We start from the raw sequence: 27,311 nt of genomic DNA, 5'->3' as shown, positions 1-27,311 counted from the left end.
AATTTGACTGCCTCTACTCCACCAAGACACTTAAAATAGGGTTTTAAATGGAAAGTCCCGCAAAATACAACAATTCTTTGAAATAGTTGAAGTTCAACAAATGACTACTTGGGGCACTCTGGATGAAAAAACGAGTTAAGAAACAAAAAACCTCGCTTATCTTGGCTTCTGAGTAATCGATGAGTTCAAGTTCTACGGCAAAATTATAGAGAACATTCTGGTCTACATTTCACCCATATAACACTTTTCTGTCAGTTCATCCAAATCCTTGATATTTTGGTTTAAATACAAAATTTGCATAATTTCACGAATTTGATTCAAGATAACTGAATGGCGTCTCCCAACTTCAGCTCTAAATCGAATTTGCATGCACTCCGAGCTAGCTCACGTTAAGAATCTCACCTACATAAGCCGGTTAGGATTATCTGTCCCTTTCTGTATTTTTAGACTTTAGAGTAATTAAAACTAAACAGGGATGAAACAAATTAAACTCACTTTGTAAAAAAGACACTCTGCGATTCGTATAATTATTTTACTGCTATTAAAATTTTAAAACGAGTAGGGGAGGGCTTTCAACCTTTGCATACACTTTGGCTTCAAACACTTCATATATTGTTCCCATACAGTAGAGCCTCGCTATAGTCCATATTTGGTTCCAGATTTGACACTTGGGTCGCACTATAGTCCATGTCATTTTTTTAAATTATCAACGACTTTTAGTATTGAAATTGCTCGACGGCTTCCACTTTCTTTGCTATTGTGGTACTTGTCCTTGCTCTCTTCATTGTGGATCACAATTATCACAACTACTCAATAAAGTTTGCCAAAAATATTAAAATAATTATGACAACATTGCATGTCGCGTACTAAAAAACATAACCTCACTTAAAATCAATGTTTTGAAATCAACGGTCGATAAATTGTGGACTATAGAGCAATGGCCTATAGCGGGGTTCTACTGTATTCCTTCAATGAATCTGAGCTATTTCTTTTAGAAAATGTGTATAGCTATTAAAAAATATTACTACTAAGTCAGATTCACTAAAAGAATATGGGAAAAATATGAAGTGTTCGAAGCCAGAGTGTGTGCAAGGCCAAAAAGGCTGCCTATACTAATCAATTTTTTATTGATCAAATTTAATTTTTTATCTGTCAAAAAAATACGACTCTAAAATCGTCCATTGATAAGTCTAATTAAAAACCAAAATAATTTAAAAATTTCACTTTACTGTATGAACTCTACCAAGGGAGCAGTATATAGGGGGAAGTGGGGCACCTTTGAAAGTGTGATTTTTCTCCTGTGTTTAAGTGGAACTGAGCCATATCATAATGTAATTTAGCTTATCAATTTGTTAGGTGAAATAGGTGAAAAATTCTAATTTCAAACGTGCCCCACTTTCAAAGGTGCCCCACTTACCCCTATGGTTGAGCCTTAGGTTTAGGTCTAAAGTTGGTATTACTCTAATACGGGCTTCAGACCTGAGCCTTAGCCATATGGCTTAACTGCTCTAATTTTTTAACAATCAAAATTTTTTGGAAAAACTTGACTTATAGGATTGGATTATTAAGACCTATTACACTATTAGACAAGACCTATTAATATCTTAAAAAGCAATAAAAAAAAGGTCGCTATTTAGGATTTTGAGATCGTTGGGAACTAAGCTAAACCTGTAGTCTCAAGACCGATTAACCCGAGGCAAACGATTACAGATAGAGACTTAAGAACTTCAGCAAACATTACTTCTCCCATACATTGCGTAATATGGGCTTCATATTTAGGGCAGAATCACACTGACAGTATAATGCTCAATTTTTATAATGTAATTTTATTGGGGGTCACCGAAAATAGGAAGTTGATATCTTTTACCGTATAAGCTCCAAAGCGGTGTCAAGTTGAAAAAAAAGAAGATTGTATGTTTTATCTTTGAGTTTTTTTAATGTCAAAGATTTAAAATGCTCTAGTGTATTTCTGAACCGATTGGTATCATATTTGGGCAGGTTGGGAAATTCTTGAAGTTTCTGCTAAGTTTGAAACGGTTCCAACCGTTTTTCAATTAACAATAAACCACTTGTGAACTTATTACTAATTTTCATTCGAAATTCGATTGTGTTACTATTAAGCTATTTTGGGTGACCATTTTAGGGATTAATTTATCGATTTAAATCAGTTGTGAACCGGTAAATTTATAAAAAAATGAATGTGACAAAACTTGACGTAATCTTCGAACTCGTGTCTATTGTGATGTGCTGATTATTCTATTCCCCATGAAGTGGACCACTAAAGAACTTTGCTGATATACACAGTAAAAAAATGTATAAAATTTTACTACTATAATAGTGCAAAATCGACCATTTTAGTTGTTTAATTTAAAAATGTTTAAAAAATGCACAACATTTTGGTAATTTATTGTCACGTGATTAAAAAATTAACACTATTAATTTGAAAATGTGTAAAATTTTAACACTATAATAGTGTGAAATCGGATAAATTAATTATTTACTTGCGATCTGTGTAAAATTTCTCACTGTTATAATCATAAAATTTTTTCAACAATGTTTTGTGATATAAAATTGTTTAACAAATTCTAAAAATTACCACTATTATAGTATGATTACAGTTTTTCACATTATTATAGTGTGAAAAAATACACAACTTTATGGTATTTTTTGTCACATGATCAAAAATTAACACTATTATAGTTTGATCATAATTTTTAACACTATTATAGTGTGAAGCCTTGTGTATTTCAACCAAATTTGTTGAATTTTTAAACAAAAGTTGTTGAATTTTGAGACAAAAGTTGTTGAATTTTTAAACAAAAGTTGAGTAAAAATTGTTGAATTTTCAGTTAAGACTTATACTTCAGTCGATATGCTTTTCATTGGGTAAAAGTCGTAGAACATCAAATATTTATATGCATAATAAAGTATATCGTGAAGATCCGAGCATCAGATGTAATTATGTCGTATTAGGAAGGATCCCGAGTACAGGAAAAAAACATTACAAATGTCTAAATAGGAAAAAAAAATAAAAATCTTCGAAACGAAAAGAAAATTCAACAATAAATAGAATTCAACAATTTTTGAATTTACACATAAAAATTCAACAATTTTTAAATTCAACAACTTTAAATTAAACAATTTTAAATTAAACACTTTTTCCAAATTTAACACTATAATAGTGGTGTGAAAGATTACACACTATAATAGTGTTAATTTTTTTTACTGTGAAGGTTAATTACGCAAAACTTGCACAGCATTAAATTTGATAGTCATTTTTTAATAAAACATAAGGGAAACTGGAAATTATGACAAAATGAGTATTTAAGGAAACTGATTAATTTACAATCAGTAGATACATCCTTATTGGAATTTCACCCATCTTTACAAATTTCACGAACTTTTAAGAGCAACTTTTGTGAAATGACGAATTGTTTCTGAACCTAAAGCATAACTTGAAAAGATTTCTAACAAATTTTAAAACATTTTCTAACAAAAATGGAACATTTCGGCTTCGATGTTCAACGCACAATAATTTTTGTTTGTAAACATGTTGTCAAAATTTCCTATGAGTGTGAGTGAGATGACTAGATCTAGGTCTCACTCACTCTCATTGAAATGTCGAAAACATGTTTGCAAAACAAACGTTATTGTGCGTTGGGCATTACAGTGACCGAAAGATTTTTTCCTAATCCAAAATGTTTCTTTCTCTAAAATGATTTTCAATTCCATAAATTTTACTATCTCCATGAAATATTTGCAGTAAGTTTTCCTGTCCTTCGTGAAATTTTCTGTGCCATGTGAAGCCTCAATTATGTGAAACATATGATTTTGTATATTGCGAAAGAAGGAGATGTGAGAAAAAGCAACACTATGCTAGAAATTCTGTCATCAATACTATAACCCCGACATTGGGAGTCAAGAGTCTTGTCGCCACGATAAAAATGTTAAGCAAAACTGAGAAATGGCAATCAAATAAAAAAAGAAAATAAAAAAAATATATATGCCAAAAAACCTCAGAAGTAATTATGAAAAATTCTAAAATTTAATATTAATGAAGCCATATTATTTTTCAGGGAAAATAAATATGTTTTTTTATCTTTGTAGTAAATAGTTTATTTATTTATAATAAATTAAATTATTTTCTCCCTTTGTGCAATTTGGACTGTATATTAATTTCGCATTTCTATTATACTTTTCTTTCTCCTTGTGTTTACTTAAGACAACGACCAAAGTATTCTTTCTCACCCAATCCTCTATTCATCCGGATACAGTCATTTCCGGAAAAATAATTTTAACATTTACGCGCATTAGTCTCTCACACTCACAAACCACATTGAGAAAAAAGGTATATTTAAAAATAAACTCGTGAATTTTTCTTTTTTTTTATTCTTCAATGAAGAACAAAATAAAACATAAATGTTAACCCGTTTTGTGGTATACTACTCTTTGGTGAAATGTTGTAGTATTATAGAGATACTTTTTTTCACTGTGGAAAATCAACAATGACAGATGTTTTCATCAATGAATACCTCTCACGCCTCTCACACATACCTCTCTCACAAGTAAAAAAATATAATATAGAATTTATCCTGTTAAATTAGTTGTTGTAATCTGAATACCTGGGATAAATTTATTTAATAAAAAAATAGTGCCCATATACTTCGAATTTTAAATGGTTTTCCACGCAGCAAGGATGCAATTAGTCATCCGTTAAATTTCATTGAAGAAAATTTATACCATATCCACAAAAACACATACAATTTTTCGCTCTATTCCACCAATTTCTCCACCCCCCTCGCACTATATTTTCCACACAGTCAGTGAAACAATTTTTCAGTCGACAAACAACAAAATACAACTAGCAACGTCGAAACTAGACGGCAAACTGAAAATTCTCACAGGAAAATGCGGCACAGTGTGAAAATTTTCATCACATGCTATTATAACACGGGTAAATTGTATAAGGAAAGCACAAACTATATTTTGCTTCTCTTTTGCTAACACCATACTATTTCTCAGTGAAATCTCCCTAAGCATTCAGCATTTAGATAGATACTCTCTCTCTCACTGCTCCACTACTCAGCACTTCCCCAGCATTAACCGCCACCAAGAAGTCACTTGCATTTTCCAACAATTTCACCCATTTCATATGTATATATATATTTTAGTTAATCACTACTGCACTATCAATTCTATAAGCATTCAGAAAACCACAAAAACGCAGAGAGAATTTGAATACCAAACTAGCAATGATTTCTGAATTTCTCAAACTTATCACTAAAGCTCCAGAAATTTGACTATACATGGTGACAAATAATACCATAGAGACAAAGGACATTTCAACATTAATTTGCGCTCCAATATTTCACAATAGCCACTTATCCAGTTCTCACAGGCACGAACATTGAAACCTTCTCCACCAGTTACTACTGATAGAGAGAATTTTTTTATTTCAAAAATTCCAAAGCAAAAATGTTCTTCACCACTGAAAACCAATAAAACCACACTATAAGACCACACCAGAGAGTATATTCAAATATTTGTGTATTGTTTGTGCTATAGAATAACTTTGTGAGTTATATTTTGTTTACCAAAATCAAAATTCAATTTAATGATCAATCTCTCTTCATTTGATCAATTTATCCGTCACACATTGTTAAAGATGAAAGGAAAGAAAGATGAAAAAATGGGCGAAGAGTGGAGCTATTATGCAATATAATCAAGCAGAACTCTTCACTATCATACCCTATTCACCATTATAATGTACATGTTGTACACAACAAAAAAATTGCAATATTAATTAGGAGTGAAAGACTGATCTTTTGTTTGTTGTTAAAAAAAAACTTTATGCGATGGGGATATATTTTAGGACACAACCGCTACAGAGAATCCATAATGCATTGTGAAAGAATAAGTTATGATGATAGAAGTGGGAAAGTATCTAAAGTTTTCTAGCTGTTCAACTTGTGGAAAAAGCATCGTACATAATGAGTTTGACTCAGAATATTACCCAAAATCCCTAAAATACCTTAGAAAATCGGTTTTGAATTTGGGATAAAAAAAAACTTTATCGGTTTTCAGGGATTCCAAGACCTTTCCAAACGAAACAAAATTTGCCCCAATCAGTTGAGAAATAGGGGAAAGGCTCATAATTTTGTCCAGTCTCTTATTTTGGACACTTTGAGGATAAAATTGGACACTAAAAATAAATTGATTATAATGTTGGATTTTTATTCCAATATTTGATGAATAATGAATTCTACATTTTTGTTCTTTTTGGAAGATTTTAAAACTAAATGTATTAAATTTTGAATAGGATTTGAGTTGAAATTGCTTTGTTGAAAATTCAGTGTGAGCAATTGCTTACGAGAAATATGACAGAACTTCGTGTTTACTTCAGTCTTATTTAGCTGTGATGAAGTACTAGCAATGTTTCTTCGCTTTTTTTGAGTGATATTATTGAATATTCATTGAATATTGTGTTGATTCACGTTAGTGGTGATTTGTACATTTGACCTGAAGTGAGATTTGCCTTGTGAATTAGATTTTTCGTGTGAAAAATGGGAAATTTTCTAAGCGGTTCACCAGTGAGGTGATACTCCTTATTTTGAACAGGTGTTTTTCTCTGGAAATTTTGTGAAGTTTTAGCTTTTGTGATGTCTAGGTTGGACAAATGCCTGGAGAAACAAAGGAGCATCATCTCTACAAAAGAGATGTAGCGAGAAATGCCTTGAAAGGTTCCCGGAAAGGATAGGGAATGAGCGAATTCGCACATACTTGGAGTACCGAAGTCAACTCACTTTAATGAATGATATGGAAAGTTTCCGGACTGCTTGTGACACTCTACGTTTCCCTTACATGAACAGGAAGAGGACTTGGTAAGATTGGTTCATGAAATGAAGAACAATGGGCATCCTCTTGAGGCGAATTAGCTGTCCAAATTTATAGACAATTTGTCCAAATTAATAACCAAGTTGTCCAAAATAAGAGCCAAATTTACCTCTACATATCAATTCATTTTTAAACGTATTTAAACTAATTTGAGTAAAAATAAGACGATAAATAGCTTGCCAAGTTTTTAAATAACCTTTCTGAAAAGAGAGTAACAAAAAAAGTCAATTAGTATCGAAAATATCGCACTTCAAACTTGGAACATCGATGCTTATAAGCAGACTGGCCAAAATTATGAGCCCTTACCCTATTTTACAATTAAATAAATTGAATTGAATTGAATTGAAATTGGACTCATTGTTTTTTTCCTTGTGAAAAAAGTATTCTAAATCCACAGGTTTAATTAAAAGTGAATTAGCGAAAAGGCGACCCAGTTAGTGCATGCTGACTTATTTCAGTATTATCATTGTTTTATAAATTTTCTTTAATATTTTTAACATTTTTTTTATATTATGTTTCTGAATGAAACAGTGAATAATTCTATGGATTTAGAAGAAGTAATAAAGAATTTAATCAGTCCAAAAACAAGCGTTTAAGTAGCACTCTTCGGGAAACGATCTAATTACCCCACCTTACTATAACCGGTAAGATATTCTTTATTAAACATATTTCTAATTTATATTGTCCAAACATTCTTGTCCCTTGACATTTGAATTTTTACAAACCTGAAATGTTGTACCAGGAGGGTTTAACTTGCAAATGAAATTAAACCTTTATAATTTCTTAAACCTACTGCATTTTCCTGTTCTTTAGAAATCAGAAATTTGTTAAATTATGTATATTTCTAGCAATTCTGCAATTTATTGTTTAAGAGCATGTAAATTTATCGTTGTATACGCCACAAGTTACGTTTTGCATCCCATAAACATGATTGCTCAAAGGTAAAAGTTCACTAGAATTTCTTGGAATTTCCAGGGCTTTAAACTAATTTAGTGTGCACAGGAACGATACTTTATATTGTGATCCGGAAATTCTGAGAATTTTGAGCTTTAAATCAAGAATTTCAGCTTCAAATCACATTGAGGATTCAAACCAGGACAAGCGAAATACATGTGATTTTCATAAGAAATAATATGATCAATTAAATTCATAATTCACCAAATTCATGAGCATAATTAATTCTCTCATAAGTAATAAGAAACTTTTTTTTAACACAAGGGTGTATTAAAATTTCGCAAAAAGACAAATTTTAATATACGAATTATGCACATGTTCAATGGTTTCTCAAAAGTTCTTTCCCATTTTGTTAATTTTAATGTTAACCAGTTTACTAGCGAATTCAAAATGATTTATAGATCGCTACGAAATTTGCTTAAAATTGAATAGCAGTAATCGCAATATAATTGCATTTCACATAAAACAATGATATGAAGACTTATCGGGGATTTCAAAAACCTATTAAAGGGGTGTATTCTTACACCATTCGGTCAAGAAATAAACTAAAATGTGAACATTGACTTTTAATAGAGATAAAAATGCATATAGGGTAAGTGTGCTAAATTTCGGCATAGTTGCATTGGTGGTGCAAGTGTCAAAGTCTCAAGTTTGAAATGTAATATTTTAAATACAAATTGATTTTTTTTTATTCTTTCTTCTGAAAGAGTGTTGCTTCGAACCTTGTAAAGAGTTTACCGTCTTTATTTACTCTAAAATCATTCTTAATACATTTTAAAATGAATAAAAATATAGTCATAGTTTTGGTGCCCTATTTCGGCCACTTTCATTCTCATAGTTCTTTGCCCTTCGGGAATTCTTCCAATATCTTTATCACGTCATCTCGTTTGTCGAAGCTACATTTTTTGTTATTCTTTTGCATTGTATAACCTCTAGAGAGAGTATGTAAAAACTAAAAATTCATGGAATTTTGAGGAACAAAAAAGGTGGCCGGAATTGCAAGCTGACCGGAATTTGGCACACTTACCCTAGTTATTTATCGTCACTGCAATATCCCTTTTAAAATTAATAGAACAATTCTAAGAAGAATAAGATATTTCAATGGAAAAGAAGAAACATCGTCTTTCCAGAGTAAATTCCCCGAAAATTTATGCTATATTTGAGCCGCATTTTAACATTTCATGAGGACTTGAAATTGGTTTGTAACAACTGTATTTGAGAAAGATAATTGCTTCAAATTAATTGCTACAAATAGCTAAAAAAAAACAGGATTCTAAGAATAGATACTACTTAAAATGAGTAGTACATATCACAAAGTTTATTTTATACATTCTAACTAGTCGAAATTGAGAGAATGGAGCCTCTTTATTTTGATATAAAATGACAAAAATTTCTTTTTATATATGCACAGATTTACTTTTATGATGGATGACAATAAAAATATTTCTGCGCCACAAGATATTTGACCTCATCATCATGTGCGAAATACATCTTAACAATGTGCAATATCCAACCAATTCCTTTGTACTTGACCAACAATCGTCGTGAACATTGGTTTGGTTTGAATCAAAAAGACCGAAAGCGTCAAAGAGACACACATATATATATATATATACATATTCACCAAAATAATGAAATCATCTGAGAAGCCATTTAAGTATACAAAATATTTTATTGGCATTTCTCAAGCATCTTACCACACTCTCAACACTTTCCTCCCTCAAATTGACGCCAATGATACGCAATCTATACATGTGATGAAGCCAATCAATTTGGCTTCTTCGAGTAGAAGAAAAATCAGGAAAAGTAATAAAGAGAGAAAATCAAAGAAAGTAATACAATAAAAGTCTCTTTTTTTCAATATTTCGGAAAATTATTAACCTTTTCTACTATAAATACAGAACAATGCGAAGAGAATACTGAGAGAACAAGTGTTTTGTAAGTACAGGGTGTAACATAAAATTTATTTCAAAATAGTTAAAGTAAAACCACTGTGAGAGAAATCCGAAAAAGTTAAAATAACATTCCGGAAATGTTAATTTTACCCTGCATTACTGATCTGAAATCCGTGTAAATATTATGCTTTTAGGTGTATTAGGGGTTAAAGTTACCCTTTTTCATTTTAATTTTACCCTTAAAAAGGTGTAAAATTGACATTAAAAAATGTTGATATATTTTTACACCTAAAAAGTGTTAAAATTATGAGGAAAAAAAGTTAATCGCATCCTCTTTTTTCTCAGTGTTGATAAATAAGTGTTCCTATGCACAGAACCTGACATTTTATTAATAAAATTTTTTATTTATAAACATGCTCCTCGAGAGGAGCTTGTTACACTTATTATCGTCAAATTAAGTAAAAACATTAATAATTGATAAATTTCATGCAGTAAATTACAATTTGTGTGGTTTTAGGCAGTTTTACAGGTGATCGCCTTAAAATCAAGAAAAATATTTTTGATGAAACTCTCTAAGAAACTTTCTCTTTTTTGTAATCATATGAAAATAACCTGGAACTGTCAGGCAAAAGCAATTAATTTTATATTTTTAAAGAAGTTTGGATCTTAACGATTTTTATCAAAGATTTAGTTAACACATAAACCTCATTTGACAATCAAATTACCTTTTATATATTATATTTACTGTAAATTTTATAAATTTTCGTTTCTAATTTTTTCAATCTTTGTTGTTGAAGCATTAATCAGTGATTTTTATCTACCTAAAAATTGAGCCATTCTTTCAATTAATTTATGAATAACTTCAAATTCGTCGCATATTCTGATTTTGATCTATAATATTTTCTGATTATTCATTAGTTTTTTCATCAAATATTTGTATATAAAATTGCTTAGGGTTCATGTGTTATAAAAAACGTATGCACATTTTCTTCCACAAATTAGTAACATTTTCTTTGCGAAATCCACAAAGAAAATAAATGCTCATACATCTCAAAAAAAAAAATATTTTCAACATCTTACAGTGAAAAACCCTAAAATAAACCCAAAAAATAATTTCTTGAATGTGTGAAAATGTACAAAAATCTTTAAACTTAGAAACCTCTCAAGTTTTTCTCAACGCTAGTTCTGCCCTCGGGCGGTAGATAGAGGAAACCCACTGATTTATTAACAGAGCTTTCGGGACGTCATTTTCTGTGCCTGTGCATAGGTTTTCTGATTAATTAATAAATAAGCCTAATAAATAAGTTGTAACTGTGCATACCACCCTTAGTCTGATTATTATTTTGATTATAATTACGTTTAAGTCGTCTCTCAGTTTAAGCCGTAGGTCTGTCCAGCATGTTAGTCTGAAACCCGTATTAGTTGCATTTATAATTTGGAGTTTAGATGATGTGTCTGATTTCCCTTTTAGCCGGATATTCTATTTAATTGATTTTTTATGGGATCGGGAATCCTCTTTTTTCCATTTTGTTTTTACGCTTTTGTTTTTCCCAGTTTGTCTTTGGAATCTTTGTCTTCGGTAATTTTTATATTTTGGAAAGTTTGTCTTTGGAAATCTTGTCTTTTATACATTTTGCACAAATTTCGTAAATTTTGTCTGTAACACATTTTGCACATGTATATTTTATAACTTTCCAAAAATTTCCCTTTGCCTCAAAGGACGAAACTAAAAACTTCCCAAAACACAGAAAATTTCCCTTCGTCCCAAAGGACGAAACTAAAAACCTGTCAACAACAGAAAATTTCCCTTTTCCCCAAAGGACGAAACTAAATACTTCCCAAAACACAGAAAATTTCCCCTTTGCCCCAAATGATGAAACTAAAAACTTCAAAAAACACCATTGTATAATATCATTATTTTATTTAATAAAATATACTTGTTTAAAATATATAAAAGACAAGATTTCCAAAGACAAAGTTTGCAAAAAACAAAAATTACCGAAGACAAAGATTCCAAAAACAAACTGGGGAAAACAAAAGTGTAAAAAAACAAAATGGAAAAAAACAAAGATTCCGCAAACCATTTTTTATAGCTTTCTCTCTCGAAGTATATCCTTAAGTATTAATATCTTTCAAAGAATATCAGAAAATTTTCAGACTTGTACTTGGCACTAGACTTTAGCAGTTTGTTTTTTAAATATTTCTAAATAACTAATAACTATTTCTGAAAAATGATGATAAAAGCTCGATTATACGAACTGATCCAAGGCCGCTGCTATATTATAAAATAAAAAGCTTCAACAGTTTCATAGATCAAAAAATTTGATCGGGCTAAATATTTTGATCATTTGCTTTTATCCTTTAAAAAAAATGGGAACACCCTGTATCAGTGTGAATGTATCTTTTTGGGAAAAATCTGGCAAAAAGCCAATTTTCATTGAATAAAAATTACTCATAAAAGTCCACTACACAGTGAAGAAAATGTTTTGAGAGAAGAGGAGGGCAAAAGTGCGTTGATGTTTTCGTCATTGCACGAATTTCCGTTTCATGTCAATTCACACACACGCCCGAAAAATCCCAAAGCGATCATCCTCTCCATCTGTGAACCATTGTTTGATTATTTACTTTCACCCCGCGAAAAGAGCAGCACACAAGATCAATTTCATTGGTAATTTTCATTTTCAATATAGAGATTCTGTAAATATTTTCCTCAATGTCCAATTTAATGCACTCTTCTCATTTTCAACCATTTAATAAATCATCCAATTTAATTTATTATCAACACCCTCTTTTGCACCAATCATCGCGATCCTTCCGCGGAAAAGATCACCGTGTGATCGTGGATTTTGTAAAAGGCGAGTAAAAGCAAATGAGAAAAAGATCTTTCTCTTTCTCTCTTTTTTGACTTTACCGCCATCTCATGACGTATAGAAAAAATAAATTGAAACTTACCCATGCAGAAGGTATCTTCAGCACCACTCTCATCATCCTGACGACGTGAACGATCACCTGAAAGCCCAAAGAACAATTCTCAATTAGTCACAAATCAACGCTACTGAACATTTTATGGACACATTACTTGGTATAAAATGATGAGTAGGACGGATCTTCTCCATAAATTTGCTGATTTTGTTGTCGTTGTGCGGATCTTTGCGTTTCTGAGGTGCTGGTCCAGGGCAGTGCTCTTCGAGTATTCTTGAACATGCTCGATGAATGTTCAATTCGCAGTGTGTACAGTGGTAGCCCTGTGGACTCACCCCCCAAATGATATTCTGACAGTGATTGCAATGTGTCACCTCATAATACTGACGTAATACTAGAAGATGTCCAAGAACAAGGGCCTGCAAAGACAATACCATTCATAGTCGAAGCCATTAGCGAAAAACTCATATAAGTTTTTTTTTTATTGAAAAGGGTGGCAAAGCGTCCTTAACGCGGATGCCTTCTTATGGAGGGTTCCCCAAAAGCCCTTAGACTCTATCTCAAACTGTTTGACCTCTATGCGTGGTAACGGCCAGACAAACAAAACAGCCACGGTCAGCAGGTTTCTGTTCCTCGCCGTCCTCGCCATATTAGAAGCGAAATACCGTTGAATCATTCCTAATAACGGGTTTTCAAGGTCAAAGGTTAAAAAGGCTCTGGAGACCGTATTTCTCAACCGAATGGAATGATATTTGGTCTCGTTGGAAAGGTCTTGGAATTACCAATAAAACTGAACCGGTTCTAATCGGTTTATGAACCGGTAATGAACTGTTTAAGAACCGATTAGTAATTTTCGTCTGAAAAACAATTCTACTACTTGTGTGAAATTATTTGTGTTTTGGAAAGCTTTTAGTTTCGTTATTTGGGACACAGGAAATTTTTCTGTGCTTTGGGAAGTTTTTAGTTTCGTCTTTTGAGACAAAGGGAAATTTTCTGCGCTTTGGGAAGCTTTTAGTTTCGTCCTTTGGGGCAAAGGGAAATTTTCCGTGTTTTTGGAAGCTTTTGGTTTCGTCCTCTGGGGCAAAGGGAAATTTTCCGTGTTTTTGGAAGCTTTTGGTTTCGTCCTCTAGGGCAAAGGGAAATTTTCAGTGTTTTAGGAAGCTTTTGGTTTCGTCCTTTTGGACACAGGGAAATTTTCTGCGCTTTGGGAAGTTTTTAGTTTCGTCCTTTGGCACACAGGGAAATTTTCCGCGCATTGGGAAGCCTTTGTTTTGTCCTTTGGGGCAAAGGGAAATTTTCTGTGTTTTGAGAAGTTTTTAGTTTCGTTTTCTGGGACAAAGGGAAATTTTGTGTTTTAGGAAACTTTTGGTTCGTCCTTTTGGACACAGGGAAATTTTCTGCGCTTTGGGAAGCTTTTAGTTTCGTCCTTTGGGACACAGCGAAAATTTTCTGGGTTTTGGGAAGTTTTTAGTTTCGCCCTTTGGGACACAGGGAAATTTCCTGCGCTTTGGGAAGTTTTTAGTTTCGTCTTTTGGGACAAAGGGAAATTTTCTGCGCTTTGGGAAGCTTTTAGTTTCGTCCTTTGGGACACAGCGAAAATTTTCTGGGTTTTGGGAAGTTTTTAGTTTCGCCCTTTGAGGCAAAGGGAAATTTTCTGTGTTTTGAGAAATTTTTAGTTTCGTTCTTTGGTACACAGGGAAATTTTCTACGCTTTGGGATGTTTTTAGTTTCGTCCTTTCTTTGGGGCAAAGGGAAATTTTCTGTGTTTTGGAAAGTTTTTAGTTTCGTCTTTTGAGACAAAGGGAAATTTTCTGCGCTTTGGGAAGCTTTTAGTTTCGTCCTTTGGGGCAAAGGGAAATTTTCCGTGTTTTTGGAAGCTTTTGGTTTCGTCCTCTAGGGCAAAGGGAAATTTTCAGTGTTTTAGGAAGCTTTTGGTTTCGTCCATTTGGACACAGGGAAATTTTCTGCGCTTTGGGAAGTTTTTGGTTTCGTCCTTTGGCACACAGGGAAATTTTCCGCGCATTGGGAAGCCTTTGTTTTGTCCTTTGGGGCAAAGGGAAATTTTCTGTGTTTTGAGAAGTTTTTAGTTTCGTTTTCTGGGACAAAGGGAAATTTTGTGTTTTAGGAAACTTTTGGTTCGTCCTTTTGGACACAGGGAAATTTTCTGCGCTTTGGGAAGCTTTTAGTTTCGTCCTTTGGGACACAGCGAAAATTTTCTGGGTTTTGGGAAGTTTTTAGTTTCGCCCTTTGGGACACAGGGAAATTTCCTGCGCTTTGGGAAGTTTTTAGTTTCGTCTTTTGGGACAAAGGGAAATTTTCTGCGCTTTGGGAAGCTTTTAGTTTCGTCCTTTGGGACACAGCGAAAATTTTCTGGGTTTTGGGAAGTTTTTAGTTTCGCCCTTTGAGGCAAAGGGAAATTTTCTGTGTTTTGAGAAATTTTTAGTTTCGTTCTTTGGTACACAGGGAAATTTTCTACGCTTTGGGATGTTTTTAGTTTCGTCCTTTCTTTGGGGCAAAGGGAAATTTTCTGTGTTTTGGAAAGTTTTTAGTTTCGTCCTTTGGGATAAAGGAAAATCTTCCGTGTTTTGGGAAGTTTTTAGTTTCATCCTTTGGGGCAAAGGGAAATTTTCTGCGCTTTGGGAAGTTTCCAGTTTCGTCCTTTGGAACACAGGGAAATTTTCTGTGTTTTTTGGAAAGTTTTTTAGTTTCGTCCTTTCGGACAAAGGGAAATTTTCTGCGCTTTGGGAAGTTTTTAGTTTCGTACTTTAGGGCAAAGGGAAATTTTCTATGCTTTGGGAAGCTTTTGGTTTCGTCCTTTGGGAAAAAAGGAAATTTTCTGTGTTTTGGAAACTTACCAGAATCTTAAGTTAACTAACAGATCGATAGCCACGTAAATTTTTTTTTGTCAAAAAACGAACATGTATTTTTTTTATTTTATTTTTTTTTTATTTCAACTTACCTTTCTGTTTTTGCCCATCAGTCGAGACTTGAAACTCTTCTCGCGACTGACAAAATGATGGACCTTGTCAATGGGACTATTTGGATTGGAGCGCGTCACGAAAATTCGATGCAAAACCGTCGAAAGAGCTGAACATAGGGCTGACTTTTTGGGACATTCATTTGGTGCTTCACGATCCAGTTCATCACTGAAACAAACAAAAGAAGAAGACACAATTGACTCATTAAACATTCTCATCGTCAATGAATGCACAATCCAATAAACATACACAAGTTGCTGCAATTTTGGAATGAGTGTCTCCTCGACGATACGTTGCTCTTTGGTCTTATCACCCTTGGCCTCTTGCAACTGTTGATCACTTGGCCCATAAATTGTGCCCAAACCCGCTGTTCGTTTCACTTGAAACTCCTGCAATTGCGAATTGATAAAGTCTTTTGCCTTTATTCGACTCTTCCAGAAGATCTTTCTGAGAATTTCCCCTTTGTCATATTCCTTCTGTAGCACATCATCCACCTCACGTGCCAGAGATTCATCAACAGTTGACCACAGCAATGGTGCTTGGGGTACAAGAAATGTTGAATGAATCTCATATGCCCATTTTCGCATATCCTTCACACTGCCCTCCTTGTACAGGCCAGTAATCAGGTAAAATAGCAAAGGTGCCGGATTGGAATTGGACAGGACAAAGTTGAGAAAAACTGCCAAATACGAAGAATTTTCCTGTTCCAGTAGCTGAGATAGTGACCGAAATGGACCATGCTCCTCAATGAAACCCTCCTGATCCGATATCTCATCGTCCTCCATGGAAATTATGGGTTTCTGCAGGATATTAGCCTGAGCAGCAGATATTGAGGTCTTGTGGAATGTGGGTGACATCACGGGACTTCCTAACTTCTGAGCATCCAAACCGGTTGAATCCGCGGCACTTTCATCCTTCTGGTGACCCATCTGACCACTGGCTTGCATGCCAGGCGACAAATACGGTGGAGGCGGAGTGCCCGGAGGTGTTCTCTCATTATCCTTCTCCATGAGATCCCATGATCCCGTAGCTGACTTGTTCATTCGTGAATCACCTGAAGATGACACAAAACATGTTTTCTTAGATAAAGTATACATAACGTACAAGTATGACTTTAAGCGCTTTCTTTAATCCAATCCCTCTTTCGCGTCCTTTGGGACACTAGCTATCCGAAGGAAAATATGGATACTTTGAAAAAAACATTTTTTTTGGACTAGGGTAAGATGGAGTAATTTGGAATCATGTCTAATTTGGAACTTTGCGATTGCCTAACAATTTTAGATAGCAAAAGTAAAAAACATCGAAGAAATGTAAAGTCTTGTACTTCTTCGTGGTTTTCTTTCTCCCTATGACCATCTTAAACATTGAGGACATCTCAAAATTCCAAAATAGACATGATTATGAATTACCCCACCTTACCCTAGATGGAATCGATAAAAATCCGAGTTTTATGGATGATTAGGAGAAAAGGGACAGTAGTAAACATGGGGTAATTATAAACATATTAAGATTTTTTAATTAGATATTACACTTCAGAGGACGAGTCCTATATGACTTCATAGATACCATAGAGATCCTTGTCTACTGAAGAAATGTTCGCCATAGGTCAAGTACTGTAGAAGATTGGGGCAATTGTAAACATTGATTTTTATACCTAAACGACTTGGATTTACATCGATCTTTCATCATTTCCTCACTTTACAAGGATTTCTATAGTATCTGCGAATTTACATAGGTCTCATACTCTGAAATCCGGTATTTAATTTTAAAAAAGCGCAATGTTTACAATTACCCCATGTCTACTACTGCCCCAGTTAGATTAATTTAAAAATATTATGTAAAGTAAAAAGTTCTGAGCCCTTTCCACTAGATGTCTTTAGTGTACAACATCTCACGATGTTTGTATTGTATCGGGACATTAGCTGTTTTCAAGGGTTTGCTGAATCCTTGTTTTTTTTTCATTTCGTTTTTTACACTGTTGTTTTTGTCAGTATGTCCTTGGAATCTTTGTCTTCGGTAATCTTTGTTTTTTGGAAACTTTGCCTTTGGAAACCTTGTCTTTCATATATTTTACACAAGTATATTTTATTAAATAAAATAAAGAAATTACAACGATGATTTTTGGGACAAAAGGAAATTTTCTGAGTTTTGGGAAGTTTCTAGTTTCGTCCTTTAGGGCAAAGGGAAATTTTCTGGTTTTTGGGAAGTTTTAAGTTTCGACATTTGGGGCAAAGGGAAATTTTCTGTGTTTTAGGAAGTTTACAGTTTCGTCCTTTGAGGCAAAGGGAAATTTTCTGCGCTTTGGGAAGTTTTTAGTTTCGTCATTTGGGGCAAAGGAAAATTTCCTGTGTTTTGGGATATCTTTAGATTCGACCTTTGGGCCAAAGGGAAATTTTCTGTATTTTGGGAAGTTTTTAGTTTCATCCTTTGGGGCAAAGGGAAATATTCTGTGTTTTGAGAATTTTTTTTATTTTCGCCCTTTGGGTCAGAGGAAAAGTCTTCGAATTTTCCATACCACTCACGAAGATTTCCCAGGGAAATAGAGGGGAAAATTCTCCCCGGAAGGGGAAAATTTCTTCCGGAGATACATGAAAATTTTGTGGCGAGTTCAGGGGAAATCCTGTGGGATATTCTGTAAAAGTTAAGCTTATACTTCGGGCGACATGGTTTTTGATTGCAAAGTCCATAAAGAACGTCGAATATTTTATAAATGAATTAAAGAATTCAAGCAGCCGTGTGAGGGAGCACCATAAACACAAGTCATCAACTGAGTAACAAAAAGGATAAGGAAAAAAAGGGGAAAAATTGAAGAGACCTAAAAGAAAACAAATATAAAGATAAGAAATAATAAAGGAAAAAAGTCAAAAAGGAAAACAAAAAAAAAGTGGGGATTTTTTATGGTTTCCCCAAACATTTTCCTGAGAATTATCCGCAAGTTTAACCGATCTGTCCCGAAGAGTTTCCAGGGATTTCTGTGAGAAAAGTCCCCTAGTTTTTCCGACCCCTGACTTTTTCAGGGGAGTTCACGGGTATATCCCTGGGTAAAATCTCTCAGATTTCCTCACAATTCTGAGGAAGTTTCCCGCGATTTCCTTAAGAAAAATCCTCTTTTTCCTGTACCATATTACTGGGGATTTCTCAAGGAGAGCCTGAGGAAGCTTCTCTCCCGAGATGGGGAAGATTCTCTAAGAAGTTGCGTTACATGCCAATTTAGCTTTGTTACTTTTCCATAAGTACCAGTTGGAGAATTTTCGGTGAGGTAGTGATGACACTTCTTGAGGATTTTCCTATGGAATAGCGCAGACTTTTTTTTAAAGGGGTGAAGCCATTTCTATTTTACAGCTTTCCAAAATGAGAAAATTCGATATCTTTTTCAGTATTACAACGACATAGGTAAAAAAGCGAAGTAAGTAGACAAAATATTGTGCTGTTTATAAACATAACACTATCAGATGCAACAGCACAGCGGTGGTTCAAAGAATTCCGTTTTGGGGAAATGGACGTCAAAGATAAGGCACGATTGGTCAATAATTGTCGAAAATGTCAATAAAATAATGGAAATCGTAGACTTGGACCGGCATGCGAGCACTTATTCTCTTGCCCAAGAACTAAAAATTAACCAGAAAAGTTTGGAACCATTTTCAATTGGCTGGTCTCAGGAAAAATCCAGATGTAGGGTAAATTAAGCTAATTCAAAACCTTTTCCAAATGGAAACTTTTCACTACTCCAAATGGAAACATCATTTTTTCCCATGATAAATGCATTATTAAATTTTTATTTATATATTTTCTATACTTCAGAATCATTATTTAGTTAATTTTACTCCAAATAAAGCGAAAATCAATTCATATTTACAAATTTTAATTTATAAATTTCTCAGAAGAATTAAAAGTGTAACTTTTCACCATCGAATTTTTCATCGATCGACCATGTTTTCCAATGAAAAATACAATTAGGCTAATTGTTCTTTATTCGTTTTTTTTTTTACATTTGTGTAATATTTTTGCCAGAATTATGTGAAATTAAGTGTTAATCTATATTGTTAACGGTACGTTAAGTTTTCAAATGAAATAATTACCTATTTCGTGAACAAAAAGGGTTTTTCTGAAGTGTTTGCAAATGCTTCAATAGGAAACCCCGAAAATATGATTTTTTTGGAGAGATTTTCTTATTGTTTTAAATGGGAAAGAAGAAAAGACCAGGAATAAGAACAAATCCTGCACTCAAGAGCAACTCAGCAAGGTTTTGAAAGCCTTTCGTCGCGGTTTCACTTACACTGTTTGTCTCCAATTAGAAAATTTCCCTTGTCTCCATTTGGATTAATTTGTTTCCAATTGAAGCATTTTACACTCGCGTATTTTTCTTGTATTTAAGAAGTTTTTAAATTATATTTAAAGAATTTTCACTAAACAGTAACATTCTAGAAGAGTCAAGGAGCAAATTTATGTAATTCTCTTCAGAAAAAATATGAATTTAATGTGTTAAATCTTCTGCCAAAGTTAAAGCGTCTGGAAATGGTTTTGAATTAGGGCATTTACCCTATGGGTGTCATACGAATTTTCGAAAAAGAATCTTTTGAACCAAATTGATATCTGCGATTCTTTGGTGAAACGCAACGAAATCGAATCATTTTGGAAGCGAATGGTGACCGGCGTTGAATAATGGGTTACGTATGAGAACAATAGTCGGAAAACATCGTGGTCCAAGCGTGAGCTGGTCTGAATGATCACCAAGCCCAGATTAAAGGCCAAAAAAGGCTTTGCTTTGTGTTTGGTGGGATTGGAAGGGAATCATCCACTATGAGTTGCCTCTCAATGGTCAAACGCTCAATTCAAACCTCTATTGGCAACAACTGACAGGATTAAAACAGACGAGCGCCCAGAATTGGCCATTGGGGAAGTTCCATCAAGACAACACCAGGTCGCACACATGTTTAAGGACTCACCAGAAATTCCGAGAGCTTGAATGGGAGGTTCTATCCCACTCGATATATAGTTCAGACCTGACATCAAGCTATTATCATCTTTTCAAGCATTTGCAAAAATTTTTTTTTTGATAGTATACTACTGTCTTCAAGAGAGGCTTGTAAAAATGAGCTACTCAAGTTTTTTTACCACTGAGAAAAAAAGATAGTGCGACTAGCTTTTTTCCTCAGAATTTTAACACTTTTTAGGTGTAAAAATATATCAACATTTTTTAATGTTAATTTTAAACCTTTTAAGGGTAAAATCAACATGAAAGAAGGGTAACTTTCACTCCTAATGCGCCTAAAAAGGGTAATATTTACACCAATTTTGGATCAATACTGCAGGGTAAAATTAACATTTCCGGAATGTTTTTTTTTAACTTTTTCGGATTTCTCTCAGTACAGAAAGAATGATGACATCTTCAATCGTGGAATTATGATATTGGCATCAAAATTGGCAATGTCGTCGAACAAAATGGGACAAATTTGATCTAAATTGGATAATTCTAACTATGACAATTTCATCTTCAAAATAAAGCTTAAAAGTTAAAAAGGCTCAGATCTTTTTACTTGACTTATTATTTGCAATGAAGGTAAAGAAAAGTGTCCCAAAAGCTCCTAAAAATAACATTTACTTACTGTGCTCGGAATCCTTACTGGGATGTACATGTTCTGGCGATGATATCACACGGCGATGCTTCCCACTCAACTGGTTTAACTGCTGTGGAGTCAAACCGAGAGCCTGAAATAGTCACAACTAACATTTTAGCATCCTCCAAAAAGGGTCCATCAAATATCTAAAGACACATTGAATAAAGTTGTGATAAAAAAAACAACAAGACTGTAAGCTGAATCATTTTCATAAAAGAAAAAAAATAATTGATATAACAAAACAACAAATTTTTCAAGATTTTTCATTAATATTTCATACATTATTTGGCAACAAGGTCATTGCATTTAAAAAAAATCCCCAATAATACTTTTTTTGTGTAATTTCTTCAGTGTCACACAAACACACTGTAAATCACACACATTTTCAGTGCTTGCATGAAATAAATAGCACTAAATGGTTTTATTTTAATTTCTGAAAAAAAAAATCGCCTATAGAAGTATCCTAGAAAAATGTTCCCTAGCAAAAACTACATACAAAGTACTTTGAGGGAATATCTAAGGGATCCTAGTCTAATCTCCTAACAATGTTCTCTCTATTTTCTTCTTTTTTTTTGTATCTTAGTGGATAATCTAAAAATTCCTAGAATGAAATTAGAATTAATTTTTAAGGCATTCTCTGGAGAAAGCACAAAAAGCAGCTCAAATTGCAAGAAATCTACACCCCAAACCACTCTAAAAAGCAAGCACACAGATAGAATAAAGCATGCACAAAAAGCTATAATTTAATAAATCTATATAATTTATAAAATATATCATAAAATTTTATAAAGAACAAAGTCATAGGACATCTGTTTAGGAAGACTGTCGCATATCCCATTCAACACTGTAACACGTCGTCGTTTGAATAAATATTAATTAAGTCTTAACAATTTAAAAAATTATGACTTAAACGTTATTTGCAAAATACCTACTCTGTGAATTTCTACGCGATCAGGGTTACAAAGGCGAAGAATAAAATTTCATAAAAATATTTAAGGTAAGCCGAGACACACACCATATGCGCTTTTCTGGAAAACTTGATTAACTTTCTGGTCACAGAAGGATTTAATCGAAAATGAACGTCTTCAGAAAAACACACATAAGAAAAAAACGTTTCAAAAAGGAAAATTAAAAATAACACGGTGGTAAAGTAAAAGTGATCTGCCTTTTTACTATTAGGTGATACTGTGTCTTGGGTTGTCTATAACTATTAATTAATTTGAAGAAATTAATCGAATTAACCTTGGAATTTCCAGTGATTCTTATGCAGTAGGTAAACTAGTTTTATTGAGCAACTCCAAATTGAAGAATTTAAAAAGAACTAGAATATATTCAAAATTGGTTGATGTCATGGATAATATTCCAAAACCAATATTTTCTTTTAAATTCCTTGACCATTCTGATAGATAAATTTTAAATCTGTCAAAATCAAAGATTGGTAATCCAAAATTAAAGGATAAATGATATTCCGAAAATTGGAAACTTAAATCAAATTTTACCGCTCGAACAGTATACAAAATCTGCCTTTTTCGAATTTGTCACTGATCTGGGGGGGGGGGCAATTCTGTAACGCTCTGGCAATGCCATATGACAAATTGGGTTCGAATTCTAGGAGAGCTTTTTCGAAAATGCGATTCTGTAGCCGTGATATTGTCATTTCAGTTCACGACGAATTGTTAGAAGTCACAAATTTGAGATTTCTGGCAATTCAAATGACAATGAATTTTATTAAACAAATCAACCAAGACGTACTGTATTTTCCTAAAATCATCAAGAAAAAAAATTTCATTAAAAATTCAATGAATTGCATTTTCGAACTCACATGATATGACAAAAAAAGCTCGAATGGCATTGTTAGATTTCGAACTCACGCGTGACAATGCCACGAAAATTACAGAATTCCCCTACAGGGTTATGAAGGCTGCAGAATAAAACTTCATAAAAATGTTTAAAGTAAGCCGAGACACATACCGTATGCGTATTTCTGGAAAACTTGATTAACTTTCTGGTCACAGAAGGATTTCATCGAAAATGAACGTCTTTAGAAAAACAAACATATGAAAAAACGTTTCAAAAAGGAAAATTAAAACTAATACGACGATACAGAAAAGGTAAACTGACTTTTTACTATTAGCTGGTAATGTGTCTTGGATTATCTTTATAACCATTTATTAATTTGAAGAAATTAAATGAGTTGATCTTCAAAATAACAGGAAATAGTTAAACTAGTTTTTTTTAGCAATTTCAAGTTGAACATCAAAAAGAACTAGAATGTATTCAAAATTGGTTGATGTCATGGATAATATACAAAAACCAATATTTTCTTTTAAATACTCTGATCATGGTAATTTTCTCGTGATAAAGAAATTTAAAATCTTTAAAGCTCCGGCAGACCTTTAGATCAGGAAAATTTCATGAAATTAAAATTCATATCCCTTTCTTTCTCACACGTTTTGCATATGTCTATCTCATTATCACGCACTCTAAATCCAATTGAGCTAAATTGAATTTTTTGTGATGTTTAAAATAAGAAGAAGAGCGCAAAAGTATGAGACAGACATGTGCAAAACGTGTGACAAGGAAAGAGATTCAAATTTCGACTCCACTAAATTTTCCTGATCTAAAAGGAGTGCCAGAGCTATTAGTGTCAAAATTAAAGATTGCTAATCCGAAATTAAGGAATAAATGACATTTCAAAAATTTGAAACTCAAATCATATTTTACTACTCGAACTTTAAGAGAAAACAGTATACAAAATCCGTTTTTCTTCGAATTTGTCACTTATCTGGAGCTTATACGGTAAGAGACATTGATTTCCGACAGTCGATGACCCCCTGATAAGTCAATATTATCTCGAGAATTTTTCCCCTCCCCCTCCACGCCCACTCCAAATTCATGTTTTTTATCTTTTATTTTTGGATATGTTTTGGATGTAGTCCAGGCAAACATTTCGTCCATACTTATGACCGAAAAACTTTTCGAGATCGAATTTTCGAAGGTTAAAGTTTAACCACTCTGGAGGGTCCATTTTCCCCCCAAAGTTTCCACTTTCCACCCCCGGAGACCACTTTTCTCAACAAATCTTCACGTGAGATTATTCGACTATGTACGGTCTGGTGGAGTGCAATATTTAGTGAAAACGGAGTAAGACCCTATTTCGCCTCTTTCAATTTTTATTCGCTAATTTTTTTTTTTCGCCTCTTTCAATTTTTATTCGCTACAACGTTTCGGGAATACGATAGCGAATAAAAATTGAAAGAGGCGAAATAGGGTCTTAATCCGTTTTCACTAAATATCAAATCTTCACGTTTCAGATGATTTCTGAGAAATGTCGTCACATTGTTTGTTTGTCCGTCTTTCCGTCCGGCTGTAGCCAGCTCTAGAGGCCAAACGGTAAGAGATAGCGACTTGGAACCTTCGGGGGACCCCTCTATAAGTTGACCCAATGATCGTTAACATGCCCCTCATTTTACTACCACCCCTCCCCCCACCCCCCAAAACCATGTCTTTTGGGATTGCTCGAAAATGCGTCGTGCGATTTTTTTCATTTTTAGATAAATTTATAGATTACCCAGGCGGACATTTCGTCCTTAGACAAAAATCCCGTTGAATCATTCCTAATAACGGTTTTCAAGGTCAAAGGTTAAAAAGACACTAGAGGGGTCATGTTTGGGCTAGTTGAAAAGGTCTTGGAATTTCCGACAAAACTGAACCGATTTCAATTGGTTTTGAATCGGTAATCAACCGGTTCATAACCAATAAATAATTTTTATACGAAATTCAATTAAATTACTCCTGAGGTATATTTTGGGAAATATTTTGAGTGATTTATAAGTAGGTTCAAATCGGTTGTGAACCGGTAATGAACCCGTTATTTACCGATAAGTAATTTTTATTCGAATATAATTTTTATTACTCTTGTTCAAACCATTTTGTGGAATCTATTGAGTGATTTATGAATCGATGCAAATCGGTTGAGTACCGGTAAACGGTAAATTTATTTCGAAAACGGCTCCTACGATTTATTTTCGAATACATACCAATGATCGAAAAAACTTTCGATATCGAATTTTCGAAGGCTAAATTCAAATGTTTAGGTAATCCGACATTAACTAAATTTACAGTTACAGATTATTCGATACTATCGATTCGATAGTATCGATAAGCAACCCTTGGTCTTAAAGTTGTACCGGAGCCATAAAGATTTATCCTAAAATTGAGAAGGACATCTAGACAGCTTTGTTGAATGGGAATTGCGAAAAGTACTTATCAAAGAAATTGGTTTAACTTCCTATTTCACTTGAAATTCCTTCAAATCCGTTCCCCTATCACTTCCTGCAGCCTCATTTCGGCATAAGCAAGAGTGTAACACCAAACTAAATTATCTACACATAATGTTAGGAAGTGAATCTTAGTGAGTTGAAGCAGAGAAGTGTATTGGTGAAGAAGTGTGTGTAATTTGTGTTTTGGAATGCAGAATGATCCAGTTTCTTTTTCTTTTTCTTTTTTTTTTGTTTTGTTTTTGGAGAAAAAGGATAATAGACGGTGAAAAGTTTGGTGAACATGACAGAGTTGTGCCGTGAGTACTTACAGTAGATTTATTAGCAGAAGATAGTAGATTTTGGTGATGGTGGTGATGAAGGTGGTGCTGATGGAAATTGCTATTACTCAGCTGTTGCTGTTGTTGCTGCTGCTGCAGATGCTGTACAATATTTGGTCGGTGAGACAGAGGAAAAGCGGATAGATTGTCCCTAACTGGTGTACATGTTGCTATAAGGGGATAATTCATCAATGTTTCTATGCTATTGGGCAAGGGTCTGTTATTGTTCAGTTTATTCAACTGATTTTCATCAATGGTCTGCTGCCTCGGCGGCAATGGTGGTGGATTTTCCGTTGATGATGCCCTCATGGCCATTGCTCCACTCTCCACCTGAATCAGCATCTGAGAGCTCATCTTTGGATCTGACCATGCTTTAGTCTTGGCTTTTGTGCGCTTTTTACTCTTGCCCGACGGAGTCCCATGGGTTGGTGTCGAACCACCACCACTCGATGAATGATCCAGATCTGACACCTGCATGGGACTCCTCATCACCCCATCCGGACTCTCTGTACTCCCACGTGCCCCATTTGCATCCGACGCCACCTTTCGCGGAGCATTTCTCTGTGGCAAAGGTGGCGGAGTATCACCCTTCTGTGGACTCTTTGGATCCACATTGACCTTCTTCTTGCTGGCCATCAAATCCCCCACAATGGACGACTGTTGCCGGGGAAAATGGGGTGTATGCTGATGCGGAGAGAACTCCGAATTGATACTCATTAGAATATTTGGTGCTATCACCGGATCAACACGATCCATGGGCTTCTTTCGCGTGCCCAAACTCAATGATGACAGAGAACGCGGAAAGAGCGAAAGGAATGCTGGTGTGGATTGTGACGTTTGCTGCTGTGGTGGTGATATTATTGCTGATGGAAAAGCTACTGGAGCAGGAAGTGAATGCAGCAAGTTCATATCCTGCAATCAAAATCAAGACATTGTGGTTGTTTTCACCACAATTTTACCCATCTCCTCCATCCCCATTTCACGATCCTTATAACTTCACAAATTACTTTTCACTTCAATTTTCCACCCATTTTCCATCGCAAACTCAATTTCCCCACAGTATATAAATATATTGTGTAATTATTATATAAATAAATAATGTTTTGTTATAAAATCTTGCACTTAGAAAAATTCATTTTATTTATTTTTCTTTTGGTAGTATATTATTCATTAAGTATTATCCCCATCTCTTGAAATATTTTTGTACCATTGCGTTTCCTGATTGGATAGAGCTTGAAAGCATTCAAAACTCTAGCCAATCAGAGAATGCGATAGTAATATAGTAATTCTGATTTCAAAATTGAAAGCTTCTAAATATTCTTCTTTGCCAAATATTTAAATATAATGGCATATTTAAATAAATATTTAAATATGCCAAATATAACTAAAGCAGTAACTTTTTTGAATTTCATATTGAGAGAAATATTATCAGACTTTCTGATTAAGCACT

At 33.9% G+C, this 27,311-nt stretch overlaps 1 protein-coding gene across 6 annotated transcripts in view; it reads right to left on the bottom strand.

Moving 5' to 3' along the window:
- Positions 1 to 27,311, bottom strand: part of LOC129803551 (rho guanine nucleotide exchange factor 12) — a 193,722-nt gene that overhangs the window by 107,839 nt on the left and 58,572 nt on the right. For 4 of the 6 annotated variants that reach the window (XM_055850193.1, XM_055850195.1, XM_055850194.1 and 1 more), the window contains exons 7-12: positions 25,853 to 26,773; positions 21,250 to 21,352; positions 15,893 to 16,697; positions 15,625 to 15,811; positions 12,823 to 13,084; positions 12,696 to 12,752 (exon numbers count right to left, since the gene is read on the bottom strand). In XM_055850193.1, the coding sequence (XP_055706168.1) occupies positions 12,696 to 12,752; positions 12,823 to 13,084; positions 15,625 to 15,811; positions 15,893 to 16,697; positions 21,250 to 21,352; positions 25,853 to 26,773 (2,335 nt within the window). The remainder of the gene's footprint in view (positions 1 to 12,695; positions 12,753 to 12,822; positions 13,085 to 15,624; positions 15,812 to 15,892; positions 16,698 to 21,249; positions 21,353 to 25,852; positions 26,774 to 27,311) is intronic. The other 2 variants (XM_055850198.1, XM_055850199.1) reach the window with 1 other exon arrangement.

The sequence above is a fragment of the Phlebotomus papatasi genome, chromosome 2 (genome assembly GCF_024763615.1).
Source record: "Phlebotomus papatasi isolate M1 chromosome 2, Ppap_2.1, whole genome shotgun sequence".
NCBI lineage: Eukaryota > Metazoa > Arthropoda > Insecta > Diptera > Psychodidae > Phlebotomus > Phlebotomus papatasi.
This window is presented reverse-complemented; position numbering and strand designations above follow the sequence as displayed.